The sequence below is a fragment of the Callionymus lyra genome, chromosome 9 (assembly GCF_982586985.1).
Source record: "Callionymus lyra chromosome 9, fCalLyr1.hap1.1, whole genome shotgun sequence".
NCBI classification, from domain to species: Eukaryota; Metazoa; Chordata; class Actinopteri; order Syngnathiformes; family Callionymidae; genus Callionymus; species Callionymus lyra.
The window spans coordinates 5,199,015-5,226,068 of NC_141826.1; the positions used below are offsets into that span (position 1 = coordinate 5,199,015).

The following is a 27,054-nucleotide window of genomic DNA, read 5'->3' on the forward strand; positions in this document are numbered from 1 at the left end:
AAGCAAAGAGGGATGTGTCTCCACCATATTATCTAAATTGATCTGTGGTAGGAAGTCAGCTAAATATAAAATATATTTCTTTAAATGCAATAGAAACTGAGTAGTCACAGCTCTTGGGATAATCAGGGGGCTGGAAGTAGAACGCTGACAGCAAATAACGAGTGGGTGTTTCTTACAAGCTTAGCTGCCATTTTTTAAAAAAAAAACCTGTGAGTCTGTGTGTTCTTGTTTTTCACAGATATCTGGACATCACACTTCATCGTGCACTCGAATCATTGTCAGATCTGATTGTGTTCTCAAAGTAAAAATAGGTGTTATGACTGAGCTTCTTCTTTGTCTTTTTTAGGGCATTTCCTGTCAGAGGTTTTGAACAGCCTCTTCTGCATTTTAACAAGTCACTCCTCATCTCTCTTTTTTTCCATGTATCCTAACCATAGTTGCACCTCACCTAGTGTGGCCTCCCTAACTTTGTCTCCAAACGTCTCTACTTTCTAAGATCGTCCTCCCTAGTCCCTTGCAACACAAACCTGAGCATGTTCAACTCTGACTCTTCTAACTCTGCTTCTGGTCTTTGTGTCAAACCTACTGTCTCTTAACCGTCATGGCAGGGCTCACTACTGCCCTGTAAAGAGTCACTTTGCTGAAGAAGATGTTGGAGAGAAAATATCTGTTGACACCTCAATGTTGTCCCAAAATAGTTGGAGGAACTTCACACTACCTTCTGCTATGAGTATGAATAATATTTATACTACAATGTGTTAACTAGTGTCAATCAAATAAGTGTTACTTGAAAACTACGGGGATAAAGGAGAAATGAAGATTGTGTTGTGATTGAGATATTGTTTCCCAGACTGACCTAACGGTGTTAGATAAACGTTATCGATCCCTCTGGAGGTCTCCTTCGGGAAATTGTTCAGAACACCTCATTGTGCAATGTGTTTTTCACACTGACTCATTTAACTGTTACTGATTTTGTGTGCGAGATTAAACAAGTAATAACACTGGAAAAAATAAATGACCTTGTAAAGTAGTCTAACTTGGCTGTTTCTCATTGACAATGAAGCAGTTATAGTGCAGTCTGAGGCTGCTTTGCTCAGTACATTACCAGTCATTATATTATGATTTGATTTCAGGTAACATATGACCAGTAGCCCACAACGTCAGGGTCATATTTTCAGTATGAACATTTCCAAAATTCACTTTTTCTGCTGACTCAGGTAGAGATTCTGTTTTTGCAAAAATACCAAATTGAACAAAAATACAAAAAAGGAGTATTCTTGTGACCAAAACAGAAACTGCATCATGGAGGGAAAAACGTTAATAGTTCATTAAAGTCAAATGAATGGTAATATTCCTTTTGTCCTTCAATTTATTATCATATGATTGTAATAATAAGTTTAGAGGTCTCCTGCATTTGGCATATGTTGATTTCTTATTCTAGTCTGACATTTTTCATTTGATTTTACAATATTAAAGATAAAACAAATGTAATTCATTATCCATTGTTTCATTTGAGGATGACAATTAGGAATGACCACAGTTAAAACGTAAGGCTCTGGCTGATGAAACAATATCAAATCATTTATCTGCTTTCTTGCCTTGGTGGAGATGCTGACGCTGTTTTCCTGCATGTGCATGATGGCTTCTGATACTTTGACAGAGATGGAGTCAGCAGCCAGCTCCATGTTGAATGGCCCCTCCAACTTCTCAGACACCTGGTAGAGAGCATCTGCGAAAAGAGTAATGGGAAAGAGTCAAACTTTTGCCATAAACGATTGATAGTTATTCACATAAAAGAGCATTTAAGGGGAAATTGATTGGAAAACAGAGAGGGACTGAAACGAGTAAAGAGGATTTTAAAACAGACAACCATTGGACAACCGATCAATCGTTGGAGTGGAGATGCATGAATGATTAATGGAGGAGGGAGTCATTGGGGGGGAAATAAAGAAGAGCACCAGGAGAGCTTGAAAAGAAAACAGATTTTCATTTCTTAAACTACATAATCAAACTTGACAGAAAGTTCAATTCCCTTAAAGCCCAGTGCCTCTACACACTTTTGAAATATGCATATTTGACATGTGGTTAAAACCGTAATAAAAAATTCAAACATTCTTCCCTCTGACCCCAAAACAGGTTGTGTCGTCATCACCCACCAATGAAATTGTTCCACTCCGTATCCAGGTCGGCCTGGTTGGCTAAGCAACCCTTCATCACGTTGAGGCACAGGGAGTGGCATGGACGCAGGGACGGCAGACCACGGCACAGGGGGCAGTACCACTGACGCATCAGGCCACGGACGCACTCCGAATCAGCAGTCAGCTGAAATGACATCAGTACACTTGAAGACAAATGACAAAGTATTGAGAAGAAAACGTAACTGAAACAGAAGATTAAAAAATTGCATGATGTACATACATATATATTTACAGTACATATATATTTGATTGTCTAAATATATAAATAAAATTCTTACACAACACAGGAATGTTATGCTGTGATGACAATATAGAATAAAATGAATTAAATGTATATACATGAAATAAAATGAGATGAATAAAATACAATGAAATTGAGTTTAATTTAATAATATACATTACATTAAAGTAAGCATATACAATTTCATTTATTCATTTTTTTCTTATTCCCTTATGGGGGTTGCGGGGGCATATAAATATAATAATGAATTAATTAAATAAGAATAAAATACATTAAATTAAAAAGATGAATTATTTATTATTTTTTTCAGAATTGTTATAATAGTTTACCAAAAATAAGTGAATTAAAGATGTTATTCATTTGAATCAATTTATATATATCTATATATATATGGTAACACAACAAACAAAACAGCAACACAGTTCAACAAAGGAAAAAAGCATTGATCCAAAAAATGTGCTTGCTCAGCACTAAAATTAGATTACACTCAGTCACCCATTCAAACTCAGAATGGTGAGGATAAGCTGTGACATATGAGCAATTGGGGTTTAGTGTCTTCCTCAGTCTGGGGCGGGGATTGAACCAGTAAACTCTACTGTCTGAGCTACGCCGCCCTATAATAATATTAGTATACATTGATAGAATGAGCAGCACGATGTGTAACAGTTAAAAGAAATCAAACCTTAGTCGCTTTGTTGGCTATGTCCCGACCGGTGGCCAGTCCCTGAGACAGTGCTCTGGCCGCAATGAAAGCTCTGGACACCTTGATAAGTGAAACAAATGTTATTTTTTGGTATTTTAATATAGATTTTTTTCCACTTAGTGTTTAAGAAATAAGACATACTTGCACACGCAATTTCCGCGGCACGTCTCCAAATGGCTGGAGCTGCTCGGCGTGCTTGCTGACACATTCCAAGTAGTCTTCGCTGAACTGGTACTGAGGGTTGACCAGAGAGAAGACTCGCTCCACCAACCGTGACCAGAAGTCTGAGAGGACTTCAGAAAGACTCACGCTGCCTCCTGTAGACACCAGAGGAACAGGCTCTATCGTTTCACTCATAGATCACATTTGAAAAAAAATCAAGACAAATGCTTTCCAAAGCTGGTTGGAAGTGCTGTGTCCTGTTTTTTTGTTTTCGTGAACCCTTTTTTTTGGTAGGAAAATGCGTCTCTTTGTAAAACAAAGTTGAGTGCAATAAAAGTTTTTTGGTACTTCATTATCTTTGGTTGTTGTCTTACTGTTTCTGCAAGCAAACATCTTCATCGACACAACCCTCACTCACAAACACACCAAATGGTTAATGGTTATGATGGCGATGGTTTTGCAGCAGTCACCATTGAGCAATATAAATTAAAATTTGACGCTGGTACTATCTGTTGTCTATAGCGTTTCCTCAAATTAGCCACACAATCTGTTTGGCAGACGAAGCCTGACTGACTAAACAGTGGCAGCCTGCAGGTAAATACTCCACAGCAGGCGTTGGCCAAAACAAAGCAATCTAGAACTGAAATAGAAGCAGTCTGTCGTCTATGGAATCTTAATGTGCTTTGTTGTTGTTTTTTCTTGGCAATAAAGAAGCCTCATATGGATAACACCCTCGTCAGCACAGCTTTAGCAGAGTCCTTATCTAGTAAAAAAAAAAGAAGTAAATGAACGAAAAAAATTTGGGCCAACTAAGCTTCCTTACATGCTGGAGAGGTCTGACTAGGAGCTTGGTGATCCAAAATAAAGACTTGGAGCAGAGTCACGGTTTTCCCAGTAGAAAAGAAATTAAACAAAATGCAACAATAGTCGTAAAACATTGAAACAAAAAAAATGAATGGACAAATGTAATCAAAAATATCTACCAAGTCACATTTAGAATATATAACTTATGTTGTGTGTTAACTTATTTAATTCCTTCATTCTGTACTCACACCACATCAAAGCCCCATGTTGTGTTTACACTGGCAATACAAGTTTCTGATTCTGTTTACAAATAAAGTCGTTTGCTCTGAAAAGCATTTCACGAGATTGGTTTTACATTTACAAAGAGCCTGCCAGTAAAATATGATCCAATATAATTATTAGTATTATGCTACAACACTAATAGACTCATGGACACATTCTTTCCTAGTGCTATTATAATTTTTTGTATAATTCTGAATTTGAGGGCAGGAGTGGAGTGAAAGTATGATGTATTCTATTTTATGTTAATCTTTGCATCCTCTTTCTTTAAGTTATTTCCTTTTGGATCTATGTTCTTTATTTTTGATCTATGTTCTTTAACTTGTTATTTTGTTTGCAGTTTGTTCTTGTTCTGTTTTTATGAAACTTGCTGTGAACTGGAACCTAATTTCCCGAAGGAGATCTCCAGAGGGATTAATAAAGTCAATCTATTTTATTCTATTCTTTCAGCAATAGATCAAATATATGATGTAAAAGTAAACATATACAAATTCATGTTGGATTGGATTTAGGATTGATTAAAAAAACGAAATAATGTTTTACAAAATTATAATATTATTTAACCATAAAAATATTGGAATACATTTTAGAGAAAACAGAACTGATCAAAATATGTATTATTGATATCATTTGTTTCTTATTCATATTTTAAGTATTTAGTAGAAGTTTTGACACAGAGAGTTGACAGTTCAAACTGACCAGAGTAATATCTGCGAAGCTCCACAAACAGCTCCTGGAAGACATGTGCATTCTGGGTGAAGAGGCGTCCGTAGGTTTTGGTGAACATCTGGTTCATGGACTTCTCCGACAGGTCTATCAGCTCTCTGAAGAACTCTGAGGAAAACGCAAGGAGAAACACAGTTTTATTGAGTCGTTGCTGCTCACAGGAGCCAGTGGTTACGTCAGATCCTGTAAATTAGTAAATTAATATCACAGCTCATCCTCAAGGCCACTGCAGTCTAACGCTTCAGGTGAATCACACTGAACATTACGTAAAAGGGAAGAGGAGGGAAGAAGTGTAAGAGAATGTAGGAGAAGAAATGTCGTTCATATGGGCCTCTTTTGGAAGACTGGGTCTGGATTTCATTCTAGTAAACTGAGAGGGGTTTATATTACATCATATGCAGTTTTAACTCCAAGCTAAGATGAAGTCACGTCTGGTGTATTTAACAATCTAAGAGAAGTTTAACTTTGTGTTACAAAAGCTGACAGATGTGAAACAAAATATTACCATGAATCATTTATGATTACTATAAGCATAATTAATGTTTATTGTGATTTAAGATCTTTTTTACTTTTCTCTATTAACACCCACAGACCACCATTTGGTCAGAGTAAGCTAACAGGGCATTTAAGCAGTGGAAACATTATTAAAATAAAATATATGCACAGTTGATACAGTATTGCAGTAGGAGAAACTCTGTAATGAGAACCCTTAAATAGTTTTACAGCCAAATAACAGTAGGTACTTTTCAACTTTATAAGTTTAGTTAACATATACCCTGGTAAGATGTAAAGCCTTTTGAGAGGAAAGTAAACAATATTCCCCAACACCTCTGCCAAGGAGATCATTGAATGTGAAATGACGATTAAATCTATGAAAGAAGAATGAATAATGCTGTAGCTGATGTTAGCCAGACAGTTGTTAAAATGCTTGCACATCTAATAAACAATATGGAATGAACAGTAAAAATAGAATTTGTTGTGACAGTCAAATAAAGTAAAACATGTTTTCTTTTTATTTTATGCTCTGCTTAATAAAGTATAATGTTATGCTTCATATCTAAACCGATTTTGGCACATGGGCAGCAGCAGCTACAAGTCATACAAGTAGATGACAATTACTTCAAACCTTAGTTACCTTAAAATTAATCCAAATTGAACTGCAGAACAACACGATAATTAAATAACTTACTACTTGTATTTACCTCAATATATCTAATCGATTTGCTCATAAAGAGACAGATGCCTATTTAATCCTATTCACTTGGATTTAAGAAGAACACTGGAGTGTCCAGAGTAAATCAACACCACTACAGGTGGGCAACAAGATACAACCTTGTGACAGGAAGGTTACATTTGAATCCCTAGTGTTGCCTGGATTCATATCTGAGACGTCATAGCTACACTGAGGCTGCAGCACTATCCATGTCAAACAAACTCCAAATAACTCGCCATCGTACACGGTGTATGGTTTCTGGTGCATTCTGGGAATGAAAGTAAATATGAATGTAGCCCTCTCTTCCTCATTATTACTGGAACATCATCCCACCACTATTTTCTGTAGCAGCAACACTGTTAGTTTTTCCAATTAATTTTGTGCAATATGATAATCAATATCAACAATATAACATTCATGCTTTATTGCATCAACTCTGCTACTAAAAAACACTCATTAAAGTACAATTATTTAGATTTTAAATAAATATATTTAAATACATGTGATTTAAAATGATTAGTGTTTGACAGGTTGATGAATAAAACATAAGATTGAAAATAAACAGCCTGTGAGTAACAGGGATACATCTTTTATAGTGCTGAGGAAAAAACTGCAGCATCTTTCATGTTATTGTGTTTGTGCTGTGTGTATTTGTTCTTGCTATAAGACTGCAGGTTATTGCCACAAGTCAAGATGAAAAACCCCACTTTGATTCTTACCGTCGAATCTGCGATGTCTCTGCGTGAAAGTGGTTAACAGAAACTGACTGTTGTCCTCCACGGCTTTGACAAAGTCTCTCCCGCTCTGGAGCGCCAGGATCTCCTCCATCTGACTGGAGCAGCAGGTGTAGTCCTGAGGACAGAGACGAAGGTGCTCCCCTGCGAACAAAACAAAAGAAGAATTGCTATTCTGTGTTTTCCAACAGCTATGATGTGCAAATTTAATCAATTTTTTATTTGCCTCTACTCGAGAAATGACTCATTCTGAAGATGTTTCTCATGAATTCCGAGGAGTTGGACAAGAACAAGCTGACTCAGAAGACTTTAGGGCAGGTGTGGGCGATTAAATAAAGATAAACGTTGAAAGCACAGACCAATGAGGGAATCATTTATATTTTATAAGAGATAAAATGCTGGTTTTATTATTTAAAAAAAACATCAGGTCACGGTACACGTCATGATGATTCACCAGTATAGGTGGAATAATTATAATAATGACATGAACCCTTTTTTAAATATTTTATTACTTTCTAAAAGTAACTGAAAATGATAAAGTTTTGTTTTCAGGGGAGAGATAAAGCATTATATTCTTAACTCTGAAAAATTGTTCTATGCTTATTTACATTTTTAAATATACGTTTTGGTGAAAATCATTATTAAGTTGCTTTCGGTGTTTATATGTTCGAGCTCTCACTATTAAAATAAGTGAAAAGTTAGCAAACAAATGACTCAAAACTGCTCTACTGGGTAACACAGACTGTCAACAACCAACAAACCATGTTTCTTATGCTATTCATTCAGTTCATTTTAAGTCAGCTGTGGATTCAGTCAGAAGAATATCTGAGCCAAAATTTTGGATCCATCCGGGAAATCCTCAGTTTTCCAAAGGAGATAAAAAATTGAATTGTATGGAGGAAATTAAATAGTAATAATATTAATAAGTAACAAAATCAAGCTTTATATGCTACTGTTTTTAGTACTTTCTTCAGAATATTTATTTTCTATACACTTAAATATTTTTGGATGGAAATAAATATTGACAACAATACCATACCATTTTATTTAGGAAGTATTTAAAACAATGAAAAAAGCAGACAACAAAAACCTAGTACAAAAACCTACAGAGTCATTTTTACAGTTGAACTGGGAATAAATAATACAAATAAAATAGAAAATAAAATAGTTAGTTTCTACATGATATTCGACCTCTTGAGGACATAAATACTGCCAGTCAATGTGGCCCAGGTCTAACCTAAGGTATGATATGATCTCTTTAAAATGTTTTTTTCGTTTTTGTTTAACTTTTGACCAGGACTGTGAGGCAGTCAAATTGATGGCCCATTCTAAAAGCTGTCGGTCTATTGTTACTGAGAGGATATATTTTTAAATATATAGCAGCAATAGAAGATTGTAATTTCCCTACATGAATTATTCAGCTTCAATCTGTCTTTTTTTGTCAGCTCAGGTTTGGTCTTTGATATGTCACATGTAATGATATGCAAATAGTAGCCGAGGGAGAAAGGAATCCCTCTACTCTTAAGAGAGGAAATGTTTTTTTGTTCTTTGTGTGAATGTTGCACCTGACAGAAACATCTAATGTAGTCTTAAATGTTAGTTGCACCTCTTTCCTTTCAGCTTCTTTTGTTCCCCTCTCTTTTCATGTGCGTGTGTGTCTGTGTATGTATGTGTGTGTGTGTGTCTCACAATTACCCCTATCCCATCCCAGCATTTCCATTTCTAAACTGCCTCTCCTCCATCCTTGGCTATCCTGGCCATCTGCTCCCCCCTTGCCCACGGGACAGAGAGCCAAGGCTGAGGCGGTGATATCCCAACACAAGGCGCAAAAAATCAATCAATACTGCAGTTGTGTGAGTCACACACTCTCTCACACACTCTCACACACACACACACACACACACACACACACACACACACACACACACACACACACACACACACACACACACACACACACACACACACACACACACACACACACACACACACACACACACACACACACACACAAATTCGTCCTGGGATAAACCCACACTCAGTGTTGATCTTGCGGTGTCTGCATAATGTGAATCCATTAAATTAATAGACCAGTGAAGATGATGGACACTTTTGAAAACAGATTTGAAAAAAATAAATAACTCTTCTCATTTTAAACCCTTGTAAAACTCAAATCCAACTAATTTCTAATCCACTTTTCATTGAGCAGATTAGATGATCAGCAGTGAACAGAGCCGGTGGGTTGATGCAGGGATTTAATGGGGGGCCAGTAGGCACAGACTAATTAGGGGCGAGGTTCTTTGTTGTACCGGTGTTGGCAATTTACTGATCCCCTTAATCATCTATTTAAACAGCTCAGATGGGAGCAGGAGGAGGCTGGGATGCCTTTTAAACCACGCCGCATTGTTTCTCTTTTGGGGGGGGAGAGATCCACACAATAATAGTGAGAAACTGGCGCGTCATAGTGAGTTTAAATTTAAATATTTTCCCCTCATTTTAATGATTTATCACGAGATTTAAATGTCAATTCTGCTCAAAAACCAGGTCAAAACCTACTGCATTTTTTACCTGTAAGAAAAACATTCTTCCATCACTTAAGATGCACATGTTTTTTGATTAAAACTCAAACGGAAGAGTCGGTCTTACCTGATATCTGGGTCTGGGGAGCGGTGCTGGTGCTGTAGCCCTTTTCCGAGTACACCTGCCGGGTGTCAGAGCAGCTCCTGCCGGCAGAAGCCACCGGACTCCGGGTCCCTGACAGAGCAGCGACGGCGCAGAGGATCACCAGCATCGGGAATTTGGAGAGAGGAACCATATCCAATGCCTGTGCTCGGTTGTTTCCCCTAAAATTAAAATCAAACAAGGTTCTTTTTGGTTGATCTGAAAAGTAAAAAAGTAACGCTAGTCGTCTGACACCCTCATTATTTAGTAATCGTAAATGACAGAAGCCCTATATTCCCTGACGACCACTTTTCCAGTCCGTCCTGGGAGAAGCTCCGCGGTAAATAAACGTGAGGAGGACTGGGAGACAGTGGGCGATCCCATCCCTCAGCATCATCACTAACAGTGAGACGGAGGCGTTGACCCGCAGGAACCGGCACTACTGACGTGATTTCAAAATAAAAGGCATGCCTTTCCCCTTAGTGTAACCATTGTCTTGGTTGCAAAAATGACAAAAGATTAGCCGTCTCTTCTTCCAAAGTATTTACATCCAAATACAAATTTGCTTATAATACAACGTATTTAGATCACATTATCACGTAAAATGACATAACGTAAGTAGTGTTTTTTTATTTTTATTCAAAGATTTGATGCGCCACCTCAGAATTAAGTTGAAAATCCATTCTTAAGACCGGAAGTGCTATTTTTCCAAGCGATATTCAACCTATTTAAAGTGTTAAAACTTTCACTTTCAGTCAAATATACTCGACGAAACTGTTAACGAGGAACAAACGATTTGTTTTTTCGCTGCTGTTAAAGCAGACAGAATTAAAAACAACTATTTATACAGTAAAGTACATGAAATCAAAGTGATTTCAAAAGTCGATTAGCTTTTAAGCTAATGTGCGGACTTTAATGACGGAAATCGGACCAATCAGAATCGCTATTTTAAAATGAAAGGCCAATCACCTCTGGGGACTATAACCAATCAGCGTTCAGATTCAGAATCATGTGGCTCACTTAATGTGCGCGCCAGAACTACCTTCAAGCAGAGAACGGCTAATTAGCAACAAGTAGAAAAAAAAAGTTTATTTCAAACTACATCATGCTTTCTATATAATAACATGTTTTTGTTTTTTTTAAGATATTAAGATTATTGTAAGAATAGCAACATGTTAGAAAAGTATTTTTTGATTGCGTTGTTATTCTGCTAACAGAAGATTCAAAAGCTAATGCTACTATTGCTACAGAGCTTGATAAATGTTAGCTTGTGTTAAGTGTGAACTGTTTAACTATTTTTACTCACATGTAATAACAATGTACCATTGTCTGCTCTTTCCATTGACTTAGAGAAAGAAAATCACTAGTGTCCCTGCAAAATATGTCGACAGAAGGCTCGCCTCTTCACAGGTAAAATATGTTGTGTGGCTCTGCTATTATACCCTATTTTAAAAAAATAATTTGTTCGTTTCTACGTTCTGATACAATGATGTGCAAAGTTTTAGTTTGAAAACACTGGTGTATAAATACGTTAAATATAACTTCTTATAACTACAAGTTAAGCTTGTTTAAAGTAAGTAAAAAGTGACACTTTTTCTCTCTTTTTCTCTAGCATGGATGAGTCAGATGAGTCTGGAAGTGACTATGAAGCCACTGTAAAAACAACAAAACGAAAGAAGATGCCGACTTTGCAGGCACGTCAGGTATATATTCATCAAATGCACATATTCACTACTAAGTATATGAAAGAGACACCAAGTTAAAATACATTCTGAAAAAGGCAAATTTGTACTCATCTGATAACAAAATCTTTACCAGCTAATTAAAAGGCCAGATTGCCCTTAACATGTTATCAAAGTACTTTTGTGTTTGTGGAGCTAATTCCAGTTAATATCCAAGATTATCTGTTGGGATTTTCTTTATAATGGCAATTGAGAAAAAGGCAAAAGTCTATATATGCTGTTACACTGGTGGGGGTTCGAGGTAAGCCCTCCCTTTATCTTGCCACAGTTACCTTCAAATCCTGCGACTACATCAATTCACTCTAAATCCCCTGCTGAGCTGCCCTTCTGTCTCTTTCATCCAAAGCCACCCAAGAGACCCAGGCGTAAAACAGCAGAGAGGATGACACCCAGCCCCTACAGTCATCCCGGCCCCTCTTCAGTGGAGCCTTCCCTGCAACCATCCCAAGGGACCTCCAGACTGCCCCCTCAGAAGAGAATGATCAGTGCTAAAGAAATATTTGAAGCTGTCTGTTCAGGAAAGAGTGCTATGGTGGTGAGATATCCACGATTCTAAAATTAAGGTATAGGGGGAGGATTAAATGTGGGGTAACATGTCCAAAAGAAAACTAAGTTCAGCCCTAAAAATCAATATTTTCTCAAGGACGTCTTAACGTTTTAGGAACAGCATGAAAGGGAGCTTTTTATTGTAAGTAACAGTCCAGGTCGATCTTGAGCTTTGTTGTCTTCTTTTTGGATTAAAAGCAAAAATAGTGTTTCATGAATTAAATAACAGTTACAAGCAGTGTTCTAAGATCCTGCATATGCCTATTTCTCACCAAAAATCCCAAATAGATGTTACTAACTTAAAAGATAAAAATATTCAATTATTTTGATGGCATGATATGTTTAAAAAATAAGATTTGTATAATTTGTTAACTTAATAACCATTGGTAAACTGTGTATTATTTAATGGTAAATACAATTGTGACCAACCTTAAAAAAGGTGGCATCAACTGTACCTGTTTCCAGGTCGTATAGTCTTAGTCTAGTCAAAATATATTTAAAATTTGTATTATATTATCCTTAAACTTCGGTCAGGTTCTCCTTGGGATGAACATTTTACTTTTTTTTTATTAGATCCTTTGGTTTCTTGATCAAATTCTGATTGTCTTATTGCCTTCTGTCATCTGTCAATCTCCAGACGGTGGTGGACGAGTGGCTGGACATCTACAAACACAGCCGCGAGGACGGGTTGCTCGTGCTCATCAACTTCATTGTTCAGTCCTGCGGATGCAAAGGTCAGGGGTCAAGAGGGAGGGTGTGAGGTTGGAGGAGGGGCAGTAGTGGGTCATGGTTCAACAGATTATCTTCCCAATTTCCGCCGAATAGTTGAATATTGATTTTTGTGGCATGTTAACGAAGCAATATTGACAGGTAGTGTGAATCTTATATTGATAGCATGTTGACGTAGGCTGAGAGTGAAATTAAAAGAAAGCTGACCTTGTTTTTTTCTATTTAAATTAAGTTTGGAAATAAAGAGTCATTGACATGAGTCTTCAATTATTAATAGATAACATGTATATCTTTAATTTATAATATATCCAGACCACAAACAACATTTTACAATACCTCTCAATAATCTAGTTTTTTCAATACTGGCATGAACATTTTCTGATTTTTATCTTATATTTATACTACTTTTTCAGGTGCAGTTAGCAGAGAGATGCTGGACAATCTGCAGAACGCTGAAATTGTCCACCAGCTCACAAAAGATTTCCAAAGGGTGATGTGAACCTATTTATTTATTATTTAATTCTTACCACATTTTTAATGATTTCCTCAGCCTCCTTTATGAAAGTTTGTCACAGTCAGACAGAACAGAATGCAATCACAAAAAGTTACAAATCCAAAACGTGACAGCCGAAGACCGTTCACACCTGCCTGCGCCAGTCACAGAAAGAAAGCAAAAACGAGGGCATCACATGGTCAACATGTCATTATATATTATATATATATTGGAATGCTGATTATTTGATTATTATACATAGTAGCTATTTTAGATGTTTTGCCTTTTGTCTTCTTACAACCAAGCTCATTTTTCGGGTGGTTACTATTGTACGACTAATTATTTCTTGACAACAATTAATAGAGAAAAAAATCAACACACTTAGTAAAAGGAATAATCGAAAAAAGGAATTACAGCTACCAGACCATTTACTTCCAAAAGAAACACTTTCCTCTTCATGCCCGACTACTGTGGCTTTTTCCCATTTTTGATTTTGCTCCTCGTGTACGAGGACGCTCTCTACGGGAGAGCTGTCACTTAGACTAAGTCTGTTCTGTGATCTGTCAAACCATCAAGCCTGTTCTTTGATGTTGCAGTCCATTTGCTTACTAAGTAGCATCAAGTTTAGTAGCAGAGCAATGCTGCTGCACTTTTCCCCCACTGCATCACTAATGCTGCTGCTCAAATGAAAAATGAAAGTACATTCTCTAGTTGGTTAAAACAGAAAACTAGAATTAAATCCCAATTTGAAATATTGTTATATAAAGTTTGTATTTAGAATTTAAATATATGTCACTCTTCCAATGCTATGACTGTTATTCAGGATATCTTTTTGGTTTTGTAATCCCGTTAATAGAAAAAAATGTCTTAAAAAAGTTAAGATATTGACATCTCTTTTTTATATCTTTCACAGGATTTAGACAACTATCCTCTATGTGCTACTGGCCAACAGCAAAAGAAATTCATAGCTGGCTTTTGCGAATTTGCCAGAGTCCTGGTACATTCCTGTCGGAATAGTCTGGTCTACGATGACTACATCTTCCCCTCCATACTGTCACTGCTAACTGGTCTATCCGACTCCCAAGTGCGAGCATTTAGGCACACCAGCACCTTGCTTGGTAAGAAAGTTGTGTAGAGATAAAGGTATTGATTGTATAACAGTGATGCTTATATGAGCCTTCATGTACATTTTAGGCATTTAATTCAATTTATTCCCGTCCTTGTTGTAGTCTGGGTTCATATAGAACCGTCACAAGTCCAGATCTTGTAGACTGTTTTAGAAACTGAACTGAACTGTTTGAATGAGAAACAATGTATTGTAACATCCACTCCAAATCAAAATTTAAAATGTATTTGAGATTAGAAATAAGTCTTGCTCTGTAACTTTTAGGTAGTTTCAGTTTTCCGATATCGTTAGAATCTAAAACGGTGTTTCAATTAAATTCCATCTTGGATAGAACCTCGATCATTACTGTGTTCATGTCCAGGGTATGCCCCTTTGCCTGCCCCAAGCTCAGCTGAGATTTAATGTTTTTTTACATGAATTTATCCCTAACTATTTTCTCTTTAGCAATTAAGCTTACAACTGGGCTGGTGGAACTTTCCGTCAACGTGTCCATCCAACTGCAGACCACACAGCGTCAGTTTGATATGGAAAACAGTAAGAGGTTGACGGACAGAGCCTCCGATAAACTGGAAGAGCTGAAGGCCACAATAAGTGAGGTAAAATAGACATACAGTAAATGCACATCAATATTATTCAAATTATCATTCATATCATGGAAAACCTATAAAGTTGGCAAGCTGGACTTAGGGTTTTGACTTTGTAACAACTAAATGTGCAACAAATGTCATGTTTTGATGTTTTTTTTTAACTTAATTGTAAAGCTATTTCTTAGAGTTGATGCATTTTGTTCTTCAGATAACAGAAAACCGTGAAGAGCTGGCCTCTATCATCAGCAGCACTTTCCATGGGATATTTATAAACCGTTACCGAGACCTGCTCCCTGAAATACGGGCAGCATGTATTGAGGAGTTGGGCATATGGATTAAAGTTGACCCGGAATACTTCCTCAATGACAGTTATCTGAAGTACCTGGGGTGGACACTGCATGATAAGGTGGGCCTCAAATCTAAAGATGATTTGACATAGCTTCATTAACCACACGTTCTCAAGTAATGGCTTCAAATAAGGAAGTTTTTATTACAGGGAACTTTTCCATTAGGTAGGAGACCTTAACTTTGTTAGTTAGTAAGTTATCTAGTCATAACATCAGGTTCTACGAATGGTACGAAGCCCTCTATACCAGCTTCACTATTGGTTAATCCTCAAAGCATGGCCTCATATCTTTGTCGCCTTGCCCAAATAGGGCAGGGAATACCAGCCACACTTCCACGTATTGAGCGACCGGAGACAGTGTGGGCTATTGACCCCATGACCTTGTTGAGGAGGTGTGCGATGGCCAATATCAAGGTGGGGAGCCTGGGCACAGCTGCACAGATGTCCTCTGTGGCAACAACCTGAGTGCTAAGAGGGTTAAGGGAGTCTGAAGACCATCAGGGGGGAAAAACACTTGCCCTGTAAATAGGGCCGACTCCTTGACTCCAAGGAAGACACTAACGACAAAGAGGGAACACACTATCACTCGCTCTCTTGCTGAAGTCTGAAATTTGAAAGATCGCCTTCACGATTAAACTATAGCGAAGCTTGGTTAAAGGGCCTAGCACCATGAAGTAGAGCTGTGTTGAATTAATAATCCTGACCAATAAAGGAAAGTACAGATCAGTTTTCTTCCTACCCTCAACCTGAGATAAGCTGAGGAGCTAAATCATGTAGTTGATACTCAGATTTGAGCAAAAAAGGGACACATAGGAAAACATATGAAACACTGGCACCTGCAAGAGACTGAATACAAGTTTAGGTTGATTCAGTCATCAAGCTATTGATGTGGGCTTCCTAAATAATTAGCTTAATTCTACCTTAATTGTCCTATTTGTTATAATCATATCAAATAGTTATTTTACTTAGTAGGGAGGGGTCTCTACTAAGGGGGCTCAGTATTTTCTGCTGATGCCATAAACCATGCCTTCCACAATGCATTGTTCCTTTTTTCACAGATTATCCCTGTTTATTTGTTTTATTATGTGTTTATTTTCACCATCTTCTCCTCAGCAAAGTGTGGTGCGTCTGCAGTGTGTTAAGGCGCTTCAGGGTCTGTACCGGGAAAGAGAATTCATTGGTCGCCTTGAGCTTTTCACCAACAGATTTAAAGTGAGATATCCCCCTGGATTGGGCCCAAAACTCATTTAATGTTTTCCCCCTCCTTTCCCCTCATCCATCTGACTGCCATCCTTCAGCATCCGTCTGTTATCCTTTGTTAAATTGTATTTTTAATTTCTATGTTCTGATTGAGTCCTTTGTCTCATCTCTCTGTCTCTATAGTCTTTTTTTTCTGATTTCCTTTTATTAGTCCTTGTCTGGCTTTGTTTCTGAGTCCATTCATTTAGTTAATTATGCTCAGTTAATAAGCCCCTGTCAAGAACATAATGACATTTTCACCCATTCATGTGTTAACTTACACAAAATAACGTTTTTTTCAAGTGTCTATTCAGCCTGTTGTGTTTGTTTTCAGGAGAGGATACTCAGCATGGTGATGGACAAAGAACTAGACATTGCAGTAGAAGTCATACATCTATTGCTACAAATTCATCAGTGAGAATTTTCATTCTATTTTATCGATGCCGTTTATTTATACAGAAAGGAACTAATTGCATGCATGTATACATATATATATATACACACACACACACATGTAATTCCTTCCTTTCTAAGTACTTGGTCATGCTCAATCATTGCAATAATGTGTTAAAATTATGGGTTGTTGTGAATTAAAGGGCAACTAATGTAAAACCCAACTTTCCTGACCTATCCACAGTAAATCTGTCATCATGAAAATGTTTTAAAGTTATTACTTTTTGCAACGCTTTGACCCACAAGTCTTCTGGGTTTGATGACGCGTAGTGAAAAACCTTGATGCTTGAACAATTGCAGCAGAGTTGATGTGGTTATGGTAAACAAGATTTCCTCCACAGAAAAAAATAGTTTTTAGTGGGCGGGGCTTAAGCACATTTAATGTTCTAATATAAGTATTTCAATTAAACAGATTTTAGAAAGAGTTTTGTAGATACTGTTGAGTACAATAGAGGTCCAAGATACATTTAATAGACAAGTAATAGTCAAATCAACACATTAGTTTCCCTTTAAGGGATTTAATTTTGTTTTGTTTGGTCAAAGACTTCAGTCATCTATTGCTGAGTCATCTGTTTTTGACTTTAGTAATCAGTAAACAGGATAAAAAATAAAAGCTAACAAAAATATATGCAATTTCTGTCTTTCTGCACAGTTCTGTAATTACCAGAACAAATAACACCAGACTGCTAACAATTGAAGTGTTTGGTTACTTTGTGACAACACTCTGGTGATTCACAGAGTCGTGAATAGTTAGATTTGCCAAAATCCTCGCACCACTGATTCATCTCTCACATTGAATTGATAGTTCTTAGTGAAATTAACTGGAGACAAGCTTTAATTATTTAATTATAGCATAGTCATAAATATATTTGTCAGAAGTCTGAATCATCTTTAAAAAATTCAAGTGCCAGCTTACAGATAACCAATGTGTTGTGAATATATATTTCCATGCAGGAATATAGATGGAGGCCTTGGAGAAGAGGAATGTGGACAGATGTATACTCTGGTGTACGCTGCAGACCGAAGCCTGGCATCTGCAGCTGCTGTCTTCCTGTATCACAAGTATGTCATATAGCCCATTTAAATCATAATTACAGATAAACATTATTCATTAATCATGCTAAGACAATCGCAAGACAATTTGTAAATGTTCAACGTTTGCAGCACATAGCAATGCTCTATCTTTCTTTAAGAATAATTTAGGATGCATGTGTGATTAAATTTAAAGAATAAAAATAAATGTAAAGGTCACTTCCTTTACATTCCTTACTGGATACCACCAGACTTACTTATTGGCGACTGCTTCCATTAAGGGTTTTATGAATTATTGTCAGTGTATTGTTTATTATAGAAATTGCTCTTCACTCTGCTCCTTTTCAATCTCTATTTATAACATGAGACAATATGAGTGGTGTGACTGGAAACTTTGAATGATAAATTGTAAATGATAACTGATGACATTCATCGATGCAACCAGCGATGCTTAATGACAATAAACTGTAGATAACTCCTTCCACTCTGCTTGGCAGTCAATGCTAGAGTATCAGACAGACGGCGGGTTCAATATGATATTCCAAAAAATCCCAGAACAACTTGATCATCCTTATAATTACGACTCAAGCCCTCATTTAGTCTAAGCTTTAATCAAACACACATCTGTTTAGAGAGATTTCCAAGATAATTTATGCATTTACTATAAGTAATGTTGGAATGAGTTGTATATAAAATATTCGACTCATTCAGTCATATTTTCTTGGAGTTATAGGATGCATTTTAAGCCAATGATCTATCAAACTAATCTTCATTTTGATGTCTGAATACATTTCTTTTTGCCCAAAAGGTTGAGAAGCCTGATTGCCACTGAAGACCCGGATAATGAGATCACCAATGCAGCCTTCATTCACATCCTCCTCTTCTTCTTTGTCCAGAGCGATGTAGGTGCTTTCATTGTGGCACAAGTTAATAATATGAGAACTAGTTAAGATGAAATTGTTATTATTTTGCCTGTGACAGTTCAAGAACTATATTTCATATATATTATTTGCCAAAAGTCACAAACACTCTGTTTAACAGCTGCACGAGCATGCAACGTACTTGGTTGACAGTCTGTGGACTGTCGCTGGCTCAGAACTCAGAGACTGGGATGCTATGACAACATTTCTGCTGCAGGACTCTGGTAAGGATCTTCAAATGTACCAAACAAACCATAAATGCATTATTCATGATTTTTTTTTTTATTACATGTATTGAATTACCTTTTTGCTTCCTCCTGTCAGATTTGCAGTATGAGAATGAGGAGGCTTTGATAGAAGTAATGATGTGTGCCATGAAACAGGCATCCCAGTCGACACCTCCTGTTGGCAGGACTCAAGGAAAGAAGGTACAGACACACGGACAGAGGTTGACATTGTTACCAATTTAAGCGTTGATAATTTAAATTGATAAAAATGGTCATGGATGTATGTATGTGTCAGTGTTTTCTCTCCCTTTACCTTCTGGAAAGTGGGTGAACTGTTTTTCCCTACAGCTGTCAGACCGTCAAACTCAGTTACAATATGATGGATTGTAATTGGTAATTGTTATTAGTGGCGTATTGCTATCTCCTTCAAGCAGTTATTAACTATTGTTATTTCATTTCATTTATTTTTTAAACATTCTACATTTTTCTATAACCTTAGAAAGTTGAATGTTTTAACCCAAACAAGGAATATTTTATCTTTAATAAATCTCTCAATTATCTGTTTTTGAGCAGTTCCATAAGTAGAAATATTAATTCTGAAAACTGGCTCACACTTTAATTTTAACCGCTTACGGTTGGCTCCAATTTTTGTTAATAACATTTCAGCTAACATTAGATTATGGATAAGGGGCTATATATTAGAGTGAGAGACTATAATAAGAATAAGTTGAACTTTATCTTTGGGGATTTTCTCTTAGTTCCAGAGTGTAAGGCAAAATAAGATTCAGGAACAAGACAGAAGACGCATCACAAACCACTTCATTCCTTTGCTACCACAACTACTTACTAAGGTAATTAATCCGATTGTTTTCCTTTACTAGATATAAATGATATTAAATAACATTATTATGAACAGATGTTATTTAGATCTTTTAATTACAAATATTGTTTTTGTGTTGGTTTCTGTCTGTCTGTTGAAATGCAGTACTCCGCAGAAACTAGAAAAGTGAGTCTGCTTCTCGCAGCTCCACTTTACTTCGACTTGGAAATGTACAGCAGTTCTCCCTACATGGAAAAGGTTTGATAGCAATGTCTTGATTGATTTAACTTTTTTATCGAAGACGAGATGTGTTTTCAAGATTTAAAATGTACAGAAAATATGGTTTCAATGTACGTAAAAGATGTATATAATAATGATTGTCTTTAATGAACCTGATTAATTGTATAATGTATACAAAAAAAATAAGCATTTCTGTTATATTAACAATGAAATGTAATGTTAGCTTCATTGAGGAACCACAACAAGGGATAAACTGACCTGATTCTATATAATAACACCTTATTTTTTAATGTAATCTGTCATTAGCTATTAAAACAATGATGATAAACATGCATAGATCTACATTCTCTTTATTCTCAGCACTTGGACCAGCTTCTGGCTGAAATATGTGGCATTGTGCTAAAGCACAGTGAGACAACAGTGTTGAATGCTTGTGCCACCCTAGTCGGCACACTTTGCTCCAACTCCTTCACCTTCTCTTCCCGTACACACCGGGCTATCGGTCAGCTGATGGACTCGCTCACAGAGTGTTTTGGCAACTACTTAAGTGACCTGCAGCAGGTGAGGCTGAGGACAGTAAAGTTTTAAGGTTGTGATCCAACATTCCTTTTCAGTATTTGGTCTTGTACCTTTTAAGGCTTCTGCAGATGAGGACGATATTTATAGTGCTGCAACAGCCTTGAAGAGAATTGCAGCCTTGAGCAGGTATCAGCTTAATCCAGGCGGTTATAAAAAAAACTGAAGACTTACCTTAATAACCGTCACTGCGGGTTTTTTCAGTGCCAAAGATCCCACACACTGGCAGCTGTTTCAACCCTGCATGGAGTTGATGCAGAGCCAGAGGAAGTCTGGGGCTCCTGACAAAGAGGTTTGTAGTTTTCGTATTTACTCTTAATATTTGAGTAAAGATTTTTATTAATAAACAATAAATATTTACTAACCTATATACTAGCATTATGAAATTATAAATGTATTTATTATAGGCATGGAAGCAAAGATTGTAAAAATACAAGAACTTGTATGTGAACCCTTTCGCATTACCTGGATTTTCTCATAAATCAGTTATAATTAGTGTTCAGATTTTGAGTCACAGAAATAGACACAATCTTCTTACACTTCACAAACCAACATTTTATTATCTTATTATTACATTTATAGTGAATGTTTTTGAACCCAAACCCAATAACTTCTCAATGAGAGGAACACATATGCAAGGGTGTCAGCTCAGGACTTATAGGACACCCTAACAAGTTGAACTTAAAGCCACTGCTGTCCAAAAACACTGTCAAGTGTTTCAGCTTAAAGTAGCTGATATTCCTCATGACTAATGGCCGAATATTTTGTGGACAGAAGACGAATACAGTTGATTTACAAATGTGCTGAAGCACGAGCTCCATCAATATAAACATACTGTACTGTTCAAGCTCAGATGTGCTTCTTTCTATTTCATCCTATCTCGTGAGTAATACTGTTGTGCCTTGAGGTTTCTTTATTCATTATTTTTTTTATTTTCTCCAGCTCATGGTTTCTGCCCTAAGGTGTGCAGCCCACCATTTGATGTGGGCTAAAGTCCGTGCTGCTGAAACCGTGTTGACTGAGGTGCATGTTTGACTTAAATAATTAATGCCATAGTGTCTATACAGATAATACCCACTTAAAGAAATAAGCTAGATAATTCTCTTATAAAAAAAAACCTCTTACTTTCACCTTTAATTATTTTTCAATTGTTAAAGTGGGGATATACTGTATAAAGTGAATATGTCTGACGTACACTTTCACAGATGAGTGAAATATTTGATCAAGTACACAAAAGATACAATTCAGTAACATGATGCAATTTTCCCGTCTCAGGCAGATGTACAGCAACTAAACAAGCAGGTCCGATCATTCTGCAGATTCTGTGAAAAGTGTCTCTCTGCTATTCAGGCAGACATCAGAAATATGGTTAGTAAGAACCTGTTATCTTTAGAAAAGCATCCTGCTCATTTGCTTCCTGAGGATTGACACCATAGTGTTTTTGATGATTCTTCTTTCACTTTTTTCACATTCAACGTTTTGTGAAGTCTGTATATTTATTTATTTTCTCATATATGGTCCTTATAAGACAAGCTTCAAGGGGGTCGACACTGCTTATACATGATGTTGGATCACTTCAGTCAATTCCATTTTTATACAATTCTAAATTTAAAAATGTTGTACAGGAGTAAATAGTATTTGTGTAACCCTAGCTTTAATATTTCGTGTCTGACTACTTGAGGTAGATGTTAGTCTAGATGGATTTACATTTTTGATCCCGAAACCTTTGAAACGGTTATTGTTCTCTTTTAGAAAGAGAAAGAAAATATGACCTTTCACAGTCCCGGCTTGTTTTAAGGCTCATTACAGAATTGAAGGACATTTCTTTGGTGAAATATGTTATATTTGATTAGTTTGGTAAATGATGACTAGTTAGTCAACATATTATGGTAAACGTTGGTTTTGCTGTAGAGATGGGATGTTGCCATTTCCTCTCTTCAGGCTCAACCACACCTCTTTTATTTAAAATGATGTTGTAGTGAATATCCATAAGGATTGTGAACTCACACAGAGAAAGGTACGTTTCTAGCAGCAGGGAAATGCTCATATCAATGTCAAACACAAAACCAAATACAATCTTGATAGAATAGAAAATATAATCTTGATAAAAATACAAGATACAAAATGAATACCTGGCAGATGTACTAGTAAATAATAAGACAAGACCAACTAAAGATAAATAAGATTTAAAAAATCTAAGGAATAACAATCCAACAAAAGTGTATAACTGTTCTAGTAGCTTTCAAACATAACGTCCAATAAGAGCTTAACATTTAAGACAAAACGTGAGTTAAACAAAAAGTTAGATTGGATCTTATTAAGATGTTTGTGTGCCTTTTTATGGTTAGTTTGTTGGTACAGGACTCAAAACTTTATATTTTTGTATATAATCGAGGCTCCATTAAAGTCTATTCATGTTTCTCTGTGCTGTATTTCATTAAAACTTATCTCATTACCTGGTTTGACTTCTTCACAGGCAGTTTAATTCATCGATTGGTATTGATCTCCATTTCTCTCCTCAGGCTTTCGAAACATTGTGTGACCTGCTGCTGATTTACAGCGAAACATCAGAAATGCAATCGTTGGTCTACTTGTCGTCCGATTCTCTACGTGCAGAGATGGGAGCTTTTCTGGTGGACTTCATCTTCAGTGACTCTGATGGGCTTGAACTCAGTGGTATCTATAGCAACATTCAAGAGTCATGGAGATCATTTCCAACGTTTTGGACAGAGCTGGTTTTCATTTGACTTTAAGCAACTCAGCTACTCTATTCTGTCCCAGGTGAGGATGAGGAAGAGCAGAAGATAATGGAGTTGCAGAGGAAACGTAACCAGCTGGCGGGCTTCTGTAGGCTCACCCTTTATGGCGTGCTAGACATCACTGCTGCCACAGACGTCTTCAAGTATTACCACAAGGTGACGATGAAATATTTGTCTTTCCTGAATATGTGACATAAATTAAGGAGTATGTGAGAGATGACTCAAGGTGTTTCAAAGATATTTTTGTAATCTGTGACTTTTATTTCCAGTACTATAATGACTTTGGTGACATTATCAAGGAGACATTGAGCCAGACGAAGCGAATTAGTCCAGTTTTGAGTGCCAAGACCATCTGTCTGAGTCTTCAGCAGGTGAGTGTGCGTCACCATAGATGGATGACTGACATCTGTTAACCTATATTTTCTTTCTCAGCTCTTCTCAGAGATGTTGACAGAAGAGAAACATGATTTCGAATCTCTTCGAGATTTGGCTAAAAGACTGGCCTCCACTTTTGGTGTTCATGTTCACAGCGAACGCCAACCACTGATGACCCTCCACATGTGAGAAGCTCGGGTGCACTGACCTCAAATGTTCTCTCAGATTCACATAATCATCTTTTACCTGATAACGTATTATTAATACACTCGAGTCTCACACCATCTCATTATAATGAATGAATCATGATTTTGAAAGGTTTCCTCTCATCATTAGGGATGGAATAGAGTTTGCACTAAGAGCAGCAGATGAAGGATGTGAAGAAGAAACAGCCAATGTTTCCTTTTTGTTGATTCTCTGCAAGTTCAGCTTAAAGTTGCTGCAAAAAGATCGCATCGATCTGTAAGTGACACGTATCACAAAGCATCAACCTTTTGTGATGCATAATAAAAAAAATCTATAACAATAAAGAAAAAAAATCAATCCCCTTCTCTCTTCACCTCCTTACAGAGCCAGTTTTTTCAAAGCCAAGTGTCCCGTGGCAGCTCTCTCGTGGCCACCTGTCCAAATGTACCAGCGCTCTCTGGAGGGACGTCTCTCCAAAGTCAGAGAACGGGAAGATGAAGGAGCCACTTCTCCTGCACAAAGAGTCCTGGCACCAAAACGAAAGAGGAACACTACTCAGCGTGAGACTGAAAGTACAGCAGGTCTTCACACAATCTTATTCATAAGACCTGATCTTCAAGTTTTCAAATGATTTTTCATATTAATGAAGATAAGTCACAAAAATAAGAACAAATGAGGTGACATTAATAAATACAAATATACTGTATAAACCAACTATTTTTCTTTCAAACTTGTTGCAGAATAACATTCATTGTATTTTGTAGTCGTGTCTTTGCTGCTTAAAACTTCTGATGTGCCGTTTGTAATCTGCAGTGGTCAGTACCTAGCCAACGTATACATTCATTCATTCAATTTCTATGCCACTTATTACCTTATAGGAGCCACACAAAATGGTCACAAGTTGGCTCCCCCCTGATCTGGATGCAAACTCACAACCTTCTTGCTAACCACTGTGCCACCGTGCGATTCCCTACGAATACAATGAAAGAATTATGGCAAAATCAAGGAAAAGGATTGTGCGTCCTTGTCTGAATTTAGACTCAGTTAGTGGTGACTAAGCTAATGCCAGTATTGTTTCCTGGAATTAATTTGGATTTCAGACACATGAATGTAATATTATCAATGTAAAATGAATGCACCAACTAGATTTGCAGGTATTATCAGCTGCTTCTGATCTATTTCCAGTGACCAGCGCCACTACCGACTCCTCAATGGACGACAGCAGTGTACACAGTATGCTTCACACCCCCGTCATGACCTCCACCATCCTGAAGAAATCTGCTCCTCCAGCTCCGTCCAGACCGGCTAGCATCCTTGAGTCTGATGATGAAAATGCTCTAACTGAGCCGGAAACTGAGGAATCATTTTTCAGTGGGTAAGTCTTTTTTATGGTCGTTCCTTCACCTGCATTATATGAAATTATAGTTATTGTAATAATAACAATTGAAAGGTTAAGGTCTGTGCAAGAATCTATCTGCTGTTTTTCAGGTTTCAGATGCGAAGGGTGAAGCCCACCAGTCGTCGCATGTCGACCCCAAGCCCGGCTGCTTCTTCGTCAAACCAACATGCCCAGCACTCCCTTCACACTCGGTTATAATAATATGTTTTTGTTAGTGCTGTCAAGAGATTCTTAATGAATGAACTATGAGGTGTAGTTAATTGATTTTGTTAACCTTTAATCTCACGTAAAATAGCTGAGAAAAGCTCAAAACATTTATTTTAAATTAATTATTGTGGCAGATCAACAGGTTGATATACAACAAATCAGTGTCTGTTGATGTTTTCTATTTTCTAAATCAGTAGAAAATAAAAATAGAACATCGGGTCTATATAAAGTAATGTAAGCGAACACATCAAAAACAAGTATTATAAAAATTCAGCAGGCCCATCTATGTTCATTTCATTGTTACCCTGACATCTCAAGAACACATGAAAAAAAGATTTTACTAAAGGAAAACTGAAAAACAAACAGTTAAGTTGGAGATTTAAAAAAAAAAGATTACCCAGCTAGAAAAATATGAGAAAGCACTAATTATGACTTTAATCAAAGTTAATTGAATTTCTCTTGTTTTTAAGTCATGTGATCTCAACAATGTTTGTGTACCTCAGCTTGCCTCTAATTGAAGACGAGGAGGAACCAGAAGAAGCCGACATTGATCATAATGACACTGATGACGAGGGCAACTACACACTGGTATGAGTCATCTCAAACCTATGCACTGGCTAGACTGTATTTTTGTTGCTATAGGGTCCATTTATTACTCCTTCCCTTGTGTTGAAAGCTACTGTGTTGTCTCCATCTTGTGGTCTAACTCTGTGATTACATGAATCTTGTTTGACTCAATAACTCAAAGGATGTTATTTTTAAGTTTGCGACTTGTTTTTCCATGATGTTATATCTTAACCAATCTGTAGAATTACAGCAATTAACGTTTGTTATGTTTCTCCCTCTGCAGCCTTCCACACGTCACACGTCACTCAGTGTCTTGGATGAGCTCTTTGATGAGGACGGAATCTAGAAAAAAAAGCCACTGACCACTGCCTGTTTTGGAATGGAAACAGTTGTTAAATTCCTGGTGTTCATGAATTAGCCAGGTTATGATGAACAATATTCATCATGAAATGTTCAAGTCGTTTCATTTCCTATACCGTTTGACCGTTCATGTATCATCGTTTTTTTTGATCTGTGTTCCCATGAAACAAAACATGAGTTTAAAATAATTATTTTTTTGGCTGATTCCGCCTTAATTAATTGATATCACATGGTCAATTAAACTGTTAAACTGAGTTTCCCCTTTTCACTCTTTGTCTCAAATCATCATGTGATATTAGTGTCTTCTGTACGATCAATATTCAGACGTGAGGTCAACACCGGGTCACTAGGATGCATTAAAACCCAATCACTGCTTTTCGCGCGCTTACTGACAAACAAGGGGA

At 36.9% G+C, this 27,054-nt stretch overlaps 2 protein-coding genes across 5 annotated transcripts in view; one reads left to right on the forward strand and one right to left on the reverse strand.

Moving 5' to 3' along the window:
- The window catches only part of gpc2 (glypican 2), a 17,632-nt gene extending 7,560 nt beyond the window's left edge, over positions 1 to 10,072 (reverse strand). The window contains exons 1-7 of the mRNA XM_087798594.1: positions 9,707 to 10,072; positions 7,046 to 7,204; positions 5,087 to 5,221; positions 3,284 to 3,459; positions 3,122 to 3,202; positions 2,157 to 2,322; positions 1,599 to 1,729 (exon numbers count right to left, since the gene is read on the reverse strand). Coding sequence (XP_087654720.1) covers positions 1,599 to 1,729; positions 2,157 to 2,322; positions 3,122 to 3,202; positions 3,284 to 3,459; positions 5,087 to 5,221; positions 7,046 to 7,204; positions 9,707 to 9,875 — 1,017 coding nt within the window. The 5' untranslated portion in view covers positions 9,876 to 10,072. The remainder of the gene's footprint in view (positions 1 to 1,598; positions 1,730 to 2,156; positions 2,323 to 3,121; positions 3,203 to 3,283; positions 3,460 to 5,086; positions 5,222 to 7,045; positions 7,205 to 9,706) is intronic.
- Positions 10,073 to 10,758: 686 nt separating this feature from the next.
- stag3 (STAG3 cohesin complex component) lies at positions 10,759 to 26,877 on the forward strand. 4 transcript variants are annotated; one of them, XM_087798532.1, is made up of 32 exons: positions 10,759 to 10,794; positions 11,072 to 11,131; positions 11,334 to 11,424; positions 11,810 to 11,998; positions 12,647 to 12,743; positions 13,152 to 13,228; positions 14,145 to 14,349; positions 14,802 to 14,953; positions 15,153 to 15,350; positions 16,404 to 16,502; positions 16,864 to 16,943; positions 17,937 to 18,044; positions 18,823 to 18,916; positions 19,056 to 19,158; positions 19,259 to 19,362; positions 19,920 to 20,012; positions 20,147 to 20,239; positions 20,582 to 20,782; positions 20,859 to 20,926; positions 21,002 to 21,089; positions 21,740 to 21,820; positions 22,073 to 22,165; positions 23,320 to 23,473; positions 23,579 to 23,712; positions 23,826 to 23,927; positions 23,989 to 24,116; positions 24,268 to 24,393; positions 24,502 to 24,698; positions 25,303 to 25,492; positions 25,606 to 25,707; positions 26,227 to 26,311; positions 26,574 to 26,877. In XM_087798532.1, the coding sequence occupies exons 2-32, from the start codon at positions 11,103 to 11,105 to the stop codon at positions 26,634 to 26,636; spliced, it is 3,624 nt and encodes a 1,207-aa protein (XP_087654658.1). In that variant the 5' UTR covers positions 10,759 to 10,794; positions 11,072 to 11,102; the 3' UTR covers positions 26,637 to 26,877. The 4 variants fall into 4 exon arrangements, with proteins under 4 accessions (XP_087654658.1, XP_087654657.1, XP_087654661.1 ...); XM_087798531.1 differs by lacking the exon at positions 10,759 to 10,794 and adding an exon at positions 10,802 to 10,879; XM_087798535.1 differs by lacking the exon at positions 10,759 to 10,794 and adding an exon at positions 10,802 to 10,879 and having other exon boundaries at positions 24,502 to 24,689.
- The last annotated feature ends 177 nt before the right edge of the window (positions 26,878 to 27,054 follow it).